General features: G+C 40.3%; 2 protein-coding genes across 2 annotated transcripts in view; both read left to right on the forward strand.

Annotated features, from left to right (window-relative positions):
- The first annotated feature begins 442 nt into the window (after positions 1 to 442).
- On the forward strand, positions 443 to 6,133 carry LOC121504736 (oocyte zinc finger protein XlCOF6.1-like). The gene is made up of 2 exons (XM_041779784.1): positions 443 to 672; positions 4,167 to 6,133. Exons 1-2 carry the CDS (start codon positions 501 to 503, stop codon positions 5,279 to 5,281), a joined length of 1,287 nt encoding a protein of 428 aa, XP_041635718.1. The 5' UTR covers positions 443 to 500; the 3' UTR covers positions 5,282 to 6,133.
- A 4,118-nt stretch (positions 6,134 to 10,251) lies between these two features.
- The window catches only part of LOC121504735 (golgin subfamily A member 6-like protein 22), a 34,905-nt gene continuing 31,085 nt past the window's right edge, over positions 10,252 to 14,071 (forward strand). The window contains exon 1 of the mRNA XM_041779783.1: positions 10,252 to 10,584. Coding sequence (XP_041635717.1) covers positions 10,413 to 10,584 — 172 coding nt within the window. The 5' untranslated portion in view covers positions 10,252 to 10,412. The remainder of the gene's footprint in view (positions 10,585 to 14,071) is intronic.

The following is a 14,071-nucleotide window of genomic DNA, read 5'->3' on the forward strand; positions in this document are numbered from 1 at the left end:
TGCAATGTACATACCGGCTCTAAAGTTAGGTGGATGGAAATGGAAACCATCAAAAAAATTTATATTTCTAATTTACTTATACTGCTTAGGAAATATTATATCCATAAGTGTGAATGGAGCCAAAAGGTACCAAAGACACAAAGACTTAAAATGGAAATAGAATACTATGTGAGCTCACTACATGAATGAAATTCAAAAGAGCAAAGAAAACTGGACATTTATGAATCACTAGATACGTTTATTTAAATTTTTGTTTCCCAGTGTCTTTATATGTATATATACACTGTGTAAAGTATGCTTCAGAGAGAGAGAGAGGCTTCAGAGGATGCTACACACTCTTGTACAGTAGGTGGCGGTATGCACCTGAACGTTGTTTGCGATCCGCCATAAAACGAAAGAAGAAGAAGATCCAGGTCACTGATAGGGCGATAGTATGCCGGAAGTTTGAAAGGAAAAGCTGAAAAACACTCAAGAACCTCACAACTGAACAAAAAACAAGAATGATTTCGATCCAGAGGTTTAGAGATGTTGTCAACGAGCGGCTAACAGCTGCTGCTGAGGAAATATCTGACACTTTTGCAAGAGCTGTCGTCGAGCACGAGGCGGAGATCGACCGTCAGCGCAGAATGCTGGATATCGTTTTGAAACCTCACGTCCACTTACACAGAATAGGTGAGGAAATACGTTTTTTTGCTTTATACTTGTGCCCAGAGATGTTGTTATTTAAACTAAGTATAGGGCTCGTGTGTTAAATAACCCCAAAAATAAGTGATGTGTCAAGACTGAGTCGTAATGTGCTACGGTTAGCTTATATATTCTGTTGAAAAGGACTGGAACCAACCGCCTGTTTATCAAAACTGTGGTTTCAGGGTAGTCTCCACTATTTATTGTGGTGCACGTGTGGAAGGACATTACAGTAAAGGTCGTGAGACAACTGAAATCAAAATAAACCTCGTCACAGGTATCAATACGTAGATATCGCATGGACTGCTGGCTTTCGTGGGGGAGGATGCGCCACGTGACCGCCATATGCAAGAGGGGGAGTCGCAGCTGATGATGAATGTAAGTCAATGATTTGACCTGGAATCTTGGAGACTGAGTTGGTTGATAAATGAGAAACACCGAACAAATAAACATACAATGTTATCTCTACGGTGCATTACAGCAGGGCAAAATTACCAGTGCTGGGAATAACGCGTTACTAAGTAATGCATTACAGTAATTCCATTACTTTTTATAGTAACTAGTGGTAACACATTTAAAAAAATAACGCCGTTACAGTTACTTGGAATTTAAACCACACCTTACTTCATTCATTTACAGCCAACAACTCCTTGATGAAGGTTAGTAAACATCCGGTTTGGCGGACGACGTGACAGAACCGAAAGCACATCTGCATCTGGTGAGAGGATAGAGCCTCTGCGGACACACAAACAAACAGGCACTGAAGCGCACACACACACACACATCATGGCTGAGCAATCCAGCGTGAGCTCTCTCTCTTTGAAATAAGAGCATTACTTTTCTCTCCTCAGGATAAAGGGCGACAAAGAACAGGGAATTAAACCTTTCCGCCTCCAAGAACAGTAATTTTAACTTCACGAAGTACCAAGTTAAGCTTCAGCTAAACTAGTTTCCAGGGAGCCAGATGCTAAAAACACCACTAACCCAGGTACAGCTCACGTTGGCTGGGCAGACCAAACGACCATGGCTGGATTTAATTCCCCGCCAGCTGCAGAGTGTCAGTAAGGAAGCACTAAACAGACTGATAGCAAAAGTTGTTGAAGACATGTGTCTGATATAAGCTGTAGAGTCCGCTGCCTTCAAGATGAGAGATAGGACTGCCATGTAGAAAGACATTATAGAGCTGTTTAAGACTTCTTAAACAGTGTAAAATGCTTTAACACGATCAAAAGTTAAGGGACATTTCTACTGTGTTCTATTGCTTCACTACTTTCCAACATATTGATAATGGCTACAATGTTAAATGACTTTAGAGGTTTTTTCCTCCCACACTGCCACAACAACACACATGAATGTGATGTGTACAATAATGAGGATCGAAGCAAAAAAGTAACGCCTGAGTTTCTTTTTAAAGTAAGTAACCTAGTTACTTTTACAAAGCAGTAACTCAGTTATTTGTTGCTAGCAGTAACTAGTAACTGTAACTAGTTACTATTTTTCAGTAACTTTCCCAACACTGAAAATTACACATAGAAATGAAACTCCATATTTTCTTTTTTTTAATGTGTTATCCACCGAAAACCTTTCAAAAGCTGTCCATAGAAATATATTTCCAACTCATTAATCAGCCAAAATACACAGTAGAAAAGTGCAGAATCAGCAGTGCAAGGCAGTGAGCCTCTCCCTGCCTCTCTCTCTCTCTGATAGCTGTTGTTGAGTCACATAAACTCTGCAATGCGTCAAACATATCACGAAAACAAGAGTCTAGAGACAGTAAGATAAGTTTAGGCCTAGCCGATATTTATTACATGGTACAAGATACAGAGTTACAGAGCAGTTGATCGAGAGAGCCCCGAAAGCTAGTGACAGACCCTTTTATAGCATCTAATCTAGATGTGCACCTAGCCATGAATCAAGCACACACATACACACTTCTAGAAGGACCACCAAAACATGTTTTTGTTCTCTTGACGTTGCTTCTCACACGTACCCTTAGTCCCAGCCAACTCTTACCTAATCTCGTGGTATCAGATCTTTCCAAATCATCCTTTTTGGTTAAGCACACACATACACACTTCTAGAAGGACCACCAAAACATGTTTTTGTTCTCTTGACGTTGCTTCTCACACGTACCCTTAGTCCCAGCCAACTCTTACCTAACCTCGTGATATCAGATCTTTCCAAATCATCCTTTTTGGTCATGAGAATCAACTCCTCACTAGTTTCTCAACCTTCTTACCAGACTGAAACATCTGTAGACCCTTCTCAATTGTTTACCTGACCTGAGAGCCAATCCATCATGTAAAGGATGTGTTCAGCCTCTTCTGAGAACAGCATCTTCTGAGAACAGGCCACAAAGCAGCAGAAGCAAAGTTTAATAGTTGAATAGTTAGATGCAGTAAATTAATATGTGAGTACATATATGAGATATATGAAATAACCCTACACTGTCAGTCTCAGTCTTCAGCACCAAGGACAGCTCCGCATCTACACTCATTCAGCCCAAATATTTAGAAACCAGAAACTGTTAACAACAATGCATCTACCCATAAATGTAGTAGGCTCACTCTAATTTGTTTTTTCACCATTAAACTCAGCAGTCTTCTAATTAATTAATAATACTTGACAGTACAGCTGAGAATAACAATAAAATGTGAGCTTAACTGTTCTTTTGGCACAAGCAGCCCATGACTGATGATCCCTTTGCCTCATTTCCTTCTTCCTTTACTTGTGTGATGCTACTAAAAGTTCTTTAGTCTTTTTTTTTCTCCGTACTCCACCATCTCCACCATTCTCTATACTGACACAACATTACCGACGCACCAGTAACATCGCCTATATTACATCCAAGTTCCTCTAGGTTACAGTCACCCTTCTCCTTTCGTCCTGGCTCGTTCTACCCTGCAGCGCGAGGAGTGGACTATACCATTTTGACTTTTCTGAGGGGAGGAGCAGGGGGCCCTCAGAAATGTATTTTACTGTATTTGATTCAATTTTATGTCTATTGACCAATTCAGTTAGAGGATTTGGTTTGATAATGACAATAATTTTTTAGAAAAATATAAAAACAAATGAAAAAAACCCTTTTGATTCCAGGCTTCTCAAGGGCCTGTATGATTTTTCACAAACAGCCAACCCTGGATAAATCCTGACATTAAGGCTCTTTTAAATGAAAAGAAGAGGGCCTTTAAGTCAGGAACAAAGAGGAGTTGAAGACTGTCCAAAGTGGGGTGAGGAGAAATAATCAGGGTGGGGAAATAGATGGAGAAAACACCAGGAGTGCTGCAGGACCAGACAGGCTCGGTTCCAGGCTCCCCAGGTCCTGCTCAGACCAGCTGAGTGGGATCATTGGACATCTGTTCAACCTGAGCCGTGGGAAGACTGCCTTTGGAGGATGTCCCGTGTCTTCCAGAGGTGTGGCACTACTGGCAGTGATGACATGTTTCCTCCCCCTGACTTAGACTTTGTTTTTGTCTCTACAGATGCTCCGCGGCAACATGTGTGTAAGGAGGAGGAGGTTGAACCTGAGCAGCAGCTCTGCCACCAGGAGAGGAAGTCCAGTCTGGACCTGGAGGATCCAGAGCCTCCACAGATTAAAGAAGAGCAGGAGGAAGAGCAGCTCAAACAGGAGGAGACTGACACGTTGATGTTGACTCCTACTGAGGAGGAAGGTGAGCAGAGTGAAGCAGATGGACCAAATGAACACCAGCTCCTTTCTCACAACTCTCATGTTGCCGAGAATCAAGATCCCAAAGAGAACAAGCAGAAAGACTCAGAGATGACTGTAAAATCAAAACCGAGACAACAGACAGAAAGAAAACACACAGGTGAGAGGGCATACTCATGTGAAGTATGTGAAAAAAGCTTCAAATATAGCAGTTCATTGAAACAACACATGATTAAACACACAGGTAAGGGTCGTCACTCCTGTGAAACCTGTGGAAAAGGATTCTTTAAGAGGTCACATTTGAAACAGCACATGCGTACCCACACAGGTATAAAGCCATATAACTGTGATACCTGTGGGAAATCATTCACAACGAAATTTGATTTGGATAGGCACATAACTATCCATACAGGTGAAAAACCACATACCTGCACAGAGTGCAACAAATCTTTCCGACTAAAATGTAATTTGACAGTCCACATGAGAGTACACACTGGTGAGAAGCCTTTCTCCTGCAGCACCTGTGGAAAAAGATTCTCCTGGAGTTCACAGTATGACGAACACATTAGTACTCACACAGGTAAAAAACCATATAACTGTGGCACCTGTGGGACATCATTCTCACAAAAAGCGTATTTGGACAAGCACTTAAAAATCCATACAGGTGAAAGACCATATGCCTGTACAAAGTGCAGTCAATCTTTTAGACAGAAAGGTCATTTGACAATCCACATGAGAAGACACACGGGACAGATGCCTTTCTCCTGCAGCACCTGTGGAAAAAGATTCTTTTGTAGGTCACATATGACACCACACCTTCTTACTCACTCAGATTCAAAGCCATACACCTGTGGTACCTGTGGGAGATCATTCACACAGAAAAGATCTTTGGAGAAGCACGCAAAGATTCATACAGACAATAATGTGTAAACCTTGTAAACATGTGGCAGGTCTCTCAGAATTGTATGGTTCATGAGAGAAGAACTGACTCTGCTGAGAAGCTGTAGCTTTGATATCTGAGCTCTGCTAGAAAAGATGCTTTGACTTCTCTACTTTCATGACTAGTGTTAGGTCTTGTTACTGTTAAAGTGACTTGTTATGTTCCCAAATTAGTGCCATTAAAAACATTCCTGCATTACACACTGAGAAAAGTAACACATGGAGCCCAGTTGAGACCAAAGATTTGTGACACAACCAGACAGAACAGCTCCAGTCAGACCCGGTGACGGTGTTGTCAGTTTCACCTTGTCTGGTTCTGCATCTTTGGTTTGATCTGGGAGTTAATGTGCTCTTGCATTGCTGAAGATTTCAATGTTTTTGTGACTTGCTACACTGTGCATCCTCATGCAGCTTCATGTACAGCTTCATTCTCTGCAGTTTAATGACAATAATAACCTTTAAAGTTCTTCATTTCAATAATATGACAAAAAAACTTGGATGAGAGGTATACAGTATTAAATTACTGTAATGAAAGCAAAAAAACATGAGCTTTTTAATTTTTGTTTCATATTGATGTTTTTTTTGTCCTTTTTGTTTAGAATTGAACATTAACATGTTTACACTGTAAATGTTAAGTCTGAAATCTCACTAGTTAAATAAGCTGGCCGCACGATCACGTTGACACAGCTGTATGTTTCCCTTTGGCTGTGCTGACAAGTTGGAGAGAATCAGAAACTGCACACGCTTAGAGGATTTGCATTTTTAATGAAAATGGAAAACATGTCTTTTTACACTATTGTATTACTTTTATTGAAAATAGTTAAACAAATGCTTGAATTTCAGAACTGCTGTGTTAACTACATGTAACAATAAAGTATTGTGAGTTCTCTAATGGTTTCACTTGAGGCGAGTTATTCTTCCGTCTGTTCTTTATGAAGTCTTTGAGGGCATTTTAATCGAGTGGTCTGCTTCAGATCAGTTAAATACTGTACTTGTTATTTGAAGATAACCTGATTTTGTAGGAGGGTCAGTTTTCTTTGAAGCATCGGTACAAAGACTAAACAGACATAGACTCATTATTATACTATTTTTAATAACAAGCAAAGGAAGTGAAAATTTGTCATCATAGATTTATTACTAATGCTTCTTTTACTACAGGAGTGTCCAAAGTTTTTTCCACTGAGGGTCACAAACATAAATATTTCAGACTGGTGGGGCCACCTTCATATTTCTTGCCTTGAGGATATTTAAGTTAGTAAGACTGATGCAATGTAAGTTAATACACGTTTAGTGATTGAATACACCTAAATGGCTTGTTAATGGCTGATGAGGCAAATAGACGTTTTCAGGATTTGGGGGAGCCAATCAGCAACAATGGTTTAACAGAGGCAGTGATAGGCAAGGGTGGAAAGAAATGTTTAAAGTGGCAAAACAGGCAGAAAAAGTGATGGAAAGGGCTTAAGACAAAAATGTTACAGTTATCTAAAAATATTCACAGATGGCTCTAAAAACAAACAAGAATGCGTGGGTATTGGTGTATTTATTCCAGGGTTGGTGGCAGTCATCGTTAGTTTGCAGTGGGTGGAGGAGGTCCGGCCAGCCCTGGTGGTGGTGTGCACTGATTTAGCAGCAACTCTAGAAAGCATTCAATCAACACAATCAAGCAGAGGAGGCTCTCTCATAGAGCTACAACATAGCCTGCTAAGACTTCACAGGGGTGGTGTGGATGTACAGTTCTGTTGGGTACCAGCACATGAGGGGTTGAATGGTAAAGAGATTGTGGACACATTAGCTCAAGAGTCACTAAGAAATGAGAATAGAAGCAGAGGAGAGACCTAACAGGTACAACTTCTCCAAGGCAAGGTGGGATGAGTTCCAGGAAAAGACTATATTTGATATGTGAAGTTGACAGTGAGGGTTCTGTAGGTAGTTGGAATAAGTCACTTACTTCAGTTATTCACAAAGCAGCTCAGTCAACAGTGCCACTAAAGAAAAACCCCAAACCTCCAATACTTGTTCCCTGCTGGAACAAAGAGTGTGATGTTGCTGTAAGAAATAGAAATAAAGCATATAGGAAGTTGAGAAAGTGTCCAATGCTGTGCTATGTACCAAATACCAAAATAACCAAATAAGAAATTTAGAGCAATAGCAAAGAAAAATCATTTGAGGAATTTTTGAGAGATGTTTTGTCCTGAGACCCTAATTAAATGTGTGTGGTCAACTATTCACACAATGTCAGGGGTGTATAAAAAGATCAATGTTCCTGTTTTAAAAGAAAGCCTTGTAGAAGCTCTTACTAGTGAAGAAAAAGACGATATGTCGGTGGATTTTTTTCTAAAGAAATTTTATTGTCCTTTAGAATTGAGAAGATAAAGTATGAAGTTATACTACAGTGGGTTCCAGGTCCAGCTGATAGCACTGCAAAATTAGGATTAAAGCAAACTTCTAAAACCATTAAGGTTTTGTATGGGAAAACAGAATACAGAAGTAAAGTCAAAGACGACCTTGAGTGGAAAGAAACTTGGGAAAAGGAAAAAGCAGGGAAACATTGTTTTGATATTCAGTTAGGAAATTGTTGTGTTTCTGGAAACCGAATTGATGTTGTAAAGTTAACCAGGTTGAGGCTGGGACACTGGGTTAAATAACACACAACTGGGAAACATCCCAGCGGGCTATGTGCTTGTGGGAGCCCCGAAACAGTCATCACACCTTAATTCAGTGCAGGAACTACACAAAAGAGAGAAATATGTTGTTTAAAAAATGTTTAGAAATAGGAATTTGTCGCTTATCAGTGAAAGTTTTGCTTGGTCAGTGTGAGAAGATCCAACTGATTCCAAAAGCACTTTTTTAATTTTTCACGCCACAGGATATTACTAAGAATATGAGGAAGTGTCTAATATAGGTTCCGTCGAAAAGTCCATTTTGCTTTGGAAGGTTCCTAACTGAGTGAAACGACCCGGAAGTATTTTAGTGTCGGCCATGATAAAGGCCGCTGGAATTCTCCAACTGAAAAGGAAAGGAGCTTCTTTATTTCCTTTATTATCTCCTTTAGCCTAGGAAACCCAAAGGAGAGATGAAAACATGACCCACAACGTTACATCGTTGTGGGTCATGTTTTCATGATGTTAATGATGTTAACATGCGTTAACATCATTTAAAGTGACACACCTGTTGACCGCTCATCAGAACAAGTGAATAACTTGACTATAACTTTACTAGTCCCGATTTAAACCGTAAAATTCAGTCAAATGTATAATAAATGTGATAAACGGGAGGCAGTAGGGATGAACAGAGAAATATTACAGACATGATAACTTTATCATTCAACTAGTAACGATATTATTTCTTCTCATTTCCATTTTCTCCAAATAGTAAACCGATCAGTCAGTAAACTGTATTTGTTTTGCTATTTTGAAATATTAAAGTAAAGTTTGTAAATCACAGCCAATTAAAGCGATAAAGGCGGCATGTTGACATATTGTGAATATTATATCTATCATCATAATTACGCAGGGAATTATAGAGCTTTTCACATAACGAGCTGAAAGGAAGACAGAACCGGAGTAAACCAGCACAGACGAGAAAATTAAAGGAAAAATGGATATGTAGGGAATAAAGCAAAACAATCTAATATCGTTGTGAAACAAAAGGACTTGAACATTATCCATCTAGTTGTGTTGATTTAGCAGAAAGTTCAGATTAAGAGAAACGCTTCTGCTGTTCTGGACGTTTACAGTCACAGTTCCTCTTCCTGAAGAGACTTTAGGATATAAAAATCTTAATGAGCTCAGATTTATCTTTGACGTTTTAGCGTTTCATTGTCAGCACATAACAACACCGAGAACGCACCGAGTGGTAGATGCGAATTTTGTAGTCCATCAACGTTAAATTGTAGTTCTTATACAAATAACGCACGTCACGTCCGTAATATCCGCCTAGGGAAAGTACAGTCAGAATGGAATTGATATTAAAGATAAAAAAGTGCACCAATAAACATATCAGGATGACCCTTAAAACTCCAGAACAATCTTACCCTGCTAGCAAGGCCTACTGGTCCGTTCAATTTTCCGACATAGACTGGGATAAAGCCTGGCTTCTAACCTCTAAATACTGTATAGACAGTAAAGTTCGAAAAATGCAATGGAAAATTTTACATAACATCTATCCTACCAACTTACAAATTTCCAGAATGATAGATAAATCTCCAAATTGTACCTTCTGCCAAAGTAACGTAGAAAAATTAGAACATCTGTTTTATGAGTGCAGCCCATGTTACAACTTCTGGAAACTACTGAATCAATTTATTTTATTATTTAACCTCTAAAGGAATCAGTCTCAATTATCAAAGTATTGTAATTATTTTTAATAATAAAAGCAAACAACTCGAATTTATCATAAATCTATTTATCATACTGGGAAAATACCACATCCACAAAATGAAATTTACTGAAAATAGTCGCCCGCTCTTCAAAGTTTTTTAAATTGAACTCAACAATTACATTGGATCTTCAACTGGGTGGAACAGAAAATGTGCAAAAACCTTAAAAATATATAACAAATTCTTTGGTCCTTCATAAATGAGTTTTTGATTCTTATTTTTTCTTTTGGTTTGGTAAGCCTCAAGGTATTATTATGTGTTATGTGTATGTATTATATGTCTCTGTTGTACCTCTGTTTACTCTGGTTTATTTTAAGTTATTATTATAGTCTGTCAATATATGTCTGCCTTTATGTTATGTAATGTCATTTAATTTTAATTGATAAAAAAAAAGTGCAGTCGGATTCCTTAATCACCACAGTTCTCCTTTCCTATCCTCTTACTCCCACCTTTCCTTGTCACTGTGACGTTTTTCGTGACGTTAAGGAAAAGTGAATAGGAAAGGACTTAGGAGGTAATTTTTTTGACTTTTCAAACGGACCCATAGGCTGATATAGTATTGCTCACCTGTGGGTGTCATTAAAACGCCGAGATGTGTCTGAACTGCCGGAAATTGTGGGATACGAAGAAGAAGACTACCCTGGCGATTACGGGCGAATAGCATTGGTTGAGTCTAGTCCGTCGGAGATTCAAAAGAAGAAGCTGGAAACACTGAGGAACTTCACTGCTGAAGAAAGAACAAGAATGTTTTCACTCGAGAGGTTTAGAGATGTTGTCAACGAGCAGGTAACTGCTGCAGCTGAGGAAATATTTGACGATTTTACAAGAACTGTCGTCGAGGATGAGGCAGAAATCAACCGTCACCGCAGAATACAGGACATCATTTGGAAACCTCACATCCGCTTACACAGAATAGGTGAGGAAATAAACTGTGCTTATATTTGTGGTCAGAGATGTTGTTATACAGACTAAGTATGGGGCTCATATGTTAAATAACCAAACAATAAGTGACATGTCTAGACCAAGGTTGCCAACTCTCACGCTTCTGGCGTGTGACTCACGCTTTCTCCTCCTGTCTCACGCTCACACGCCACTCAAACTATTCTCACACTAGAATCAAACGCTTTGGCGCTCTCACATTACTCTCCGATTGGTGTGCTGTGTTTATCCCCGTGTTGATTGGATGGCTGCTCAAGGTAACGGCCCTAGGCCTGTGAATAACTAGCCAATCACAGCACAGTGGGGCGGGAGTTGACGTCCAGCCGCTTCAGAGCAACGGCAGATCGCAGCAGCAATTATACCAAGGTAAACAATTAGTCAGCGTCTCATGTCATGGTTTAATTATACAACAGAACCCAGGGCTTAACAAACTATATAATAATTGTTTTGAATAAATCAGTGATACTCAACCCGCGGCTCTCGAGCCGCATATGGCTCTTTAGTGACCAGTTGCAGCTTTTTAAGGCTTCCTTTAAGAAAATCCTCCTAAAATCCTCTTTAAATATGAAAACTGTCAGCAGTAAAGACTCATTGCAATAAGTCATATCAATAAATCTAAGTCCACAGACAGAAGACAGACTTTAACTTACAAATTCAAATGAAAACTTGTGTTTTATGTCTGGTGCGCCCAGGACGGAGGACCGTGCGTAAAAGAGCGCAGAGGAAGTCCGCTGGTGGCGCGTCTCTTCCGTCGGTTAATAGAGGTGTGCTGTCCTGTGTTGTGTTCAGGGTGAAGCTTCTAATGCCTCGGTTTAACACATTTCTTCAGTCACTTCCTGCCAATGCTCTCTCATACTCGTATTTGATGATGACTTTTGCGATGCGCATCATCACCAACGAGCCAAACACACACGGATCACATCTTAAAACAATGTAAAACTGAGTAAAACTTTTCCAAACGTGGGTGTTTTATTTGATCTTAAACGTACTAATGATGAATACTGTCAAAAGGGCAGAAACAGAAAAATGAAAGCAACAAACTGACAGAAGGATCTGTGAGGGGGGCTGCAGGTGTGAGGCAGGGCCGGTTTAGGCCATTTGGAGGCCCAGGGCAAAGACCACTATGGGGACCCTCCCCCTTTAGCTAATAGCAATAATAATGAGAGGAGAAAAAATAGAAAGCATAACTTTAAGTTAACAGAGTCACAGAACTACAGTAAATGTCACAATATGGAAATAAATACCCAAACAGACTCCCATGATTCATCAGCTCTTTGAAAAGCTCCTTATAGCTCTGAGTCAGCACATTCTGATATTTTAAAGACTTTAGTCCAGGTGGAGCTTATATAAATACAAACATCTGCTTATTATCAGTGAAATATCTTTTCTTCTGTACAGACATTTTTCTGTATTTCATCCCATTGAACAACACAGTAATCCACCAGTTCACTGTTTTATTTCAACTATGGATAGATTGATCAAAGGCCTGGTTTTGGGTTGTGGCTCTTGCAATAGTATTTTTAAGACAGTGTGGCTCCTGGGTAGATGAAGGTTGAGTACTGCTGGAATAAATGCTCTGTAAGGTACAAAGGATAATAGCTGAACGGGCTAACAGTTAGCATTAGCTAGCTTACGTTAATGTGACCAAACATCCTCTTTTGCTACGGTAGTGGGAAGTTTTTCTGTGCAATTGATAAAGTAGCCACCATGTATGTTTTGAAGAAAGACTTACCAACTGTGTGACTGCAGATGAGCATGCTGAAATACTTTAAGAAGGTGAGAGAGAGGGAGAGAGACAAGGGACTGGCGCTAGCAGACAGAGGCAGCAGGAATGGGACATCGTCAGAAGAGAGGGAAATAAAGATGATGAGACTCAGGTACAGTCTTCAGAAATGAGACCATTGCAGGTGAACTAAGCTCACAATACCATCTAAGATTTCATAAGTGGCCGACCTAACAAGTTTTTATCCCCAATTAAATTTATGGCATTGTGAGCATGGCCTCTGTGGTCCATATCTATTTTATTCAAGGTCTGCTGGCAAATAACAAAGCACAGTAAATTATTGTTTATCACACTCATATCCTTCAGTAGTTGTTGCTATTATGTGTGTGTGTGTGTGTGTTAGGGCCTGTGTAAGACACATACTTTTTAAACCCTAATGGTGAAATGAGTCTGAATAAGTCGCCATCATTGAGTCCGCACATGTATAATGAACAAAATCTCACTCCAGCCAGGAACCCAAAGTTGGCAACGCTGGTCTAGACTGAGTCGTAATGGGCTATGGTTAGCTAATATTCTGTCGAAAGAGAATGGAATCAACCGCCAGGTTTTTCAAACTGTGGTCAAGCTAGTCACCACAACTTATCGTGTTGCACGTGTAGAAAGACATTACGGTAAGTGTCACGAAATAACTGAATTTGAAATAGACGTCGTTATAGACATCAAAACGTAGATGCCGCCCGGACTGCTGGCTTTCATTGGGGAGGATGCGCCATGCGACCGCCATCTGGAAGATGGGGAGTCGCAGCTGATGACGAGTTTAAGTCAATGATGGCAGGAGATCCATTGTAACTCTCAGAAGAATAAATCCATTTCAAGCTTTTGTTTAAACATTCAGGATATTTGAGCCAATGAAAAACCCAAGTTCTTATACCAAAATCTTTACCTAATGTAAGGTTGCAGTGCTTCTTGATAGAACATTGACAGTGTAATAGACAGCATCTATCAATTATATAGACTTTTGTGTGGAGAACACCGTACCTCCCAGGACTGTACAATTTTTGATAAACAACCAACCCTGGACTAGTCCTGGCATTAAGGCTCTTTTAAAGGAGAAGAAGGGGGCCTTTAAGTCAGGAAACAATAAGGGGCAGAAGACTGTTCAGGAAGCTGAGGAGAAAAATCAGGGAGGTGGTGGACTGATAAGAGAAGAAGATGGAGGAACCACTACAGGAGAACAACAACAGGGGAGTTTGGAGAGGCCTGAAAACCATCTCAGGCCTCCAGGAGCCAAACTTCCAGGCAGCTGGGGATCAAAAGTGGGCAGATGAGCGAGCTATCTGCCCCCTCCCCAAGTCCTGCAGCAGCCCCCTCCTCTGATCTCCCAACATTCTGCCCCAGCCCCCATCAACACCCCAACAAGACACACAGCTCCCCTCCTCCAACCTGTCCCTCACACCTTTCCAGGTGAGGAATCAGCTCAGGAGGACGAAGACCAGGAGTGCTGCAGGACCAGACGGCCTCAGTTCCAGGCTCCTCAGGTCCTGCTCAGAGCAGCTGAGTGGGATCATTGGACATCTGTTCAACCTGAACCTGGGAGGACTGCTACACCTCTGGAAGTGTATGATCAGTCTTAAAAATAACAAAGAATGTGCTGTTTATATCATGTGGTGTCTCATAGGTCTAAAAGATTGTGGCTGAACAAACAGTTCTATACTGGCACTGATGACATGTTTCCTCCCCC

The sequence above is a fragment of the Cheilinus undulatus genome, linkage group 22 (assembly GCF_018320785.1).
Source record: "Cheilinus undulatus linkage group 22, ASM1832078v1, whole genome shotgun sequence".
Classification (NCBI taxonomy): domain Eukaryota; kingdom Metazoa; phylum Chordata; class Actinopteri; order Labriformes; family Labridae; genus Cheilinus; species Cheilinus undulatus.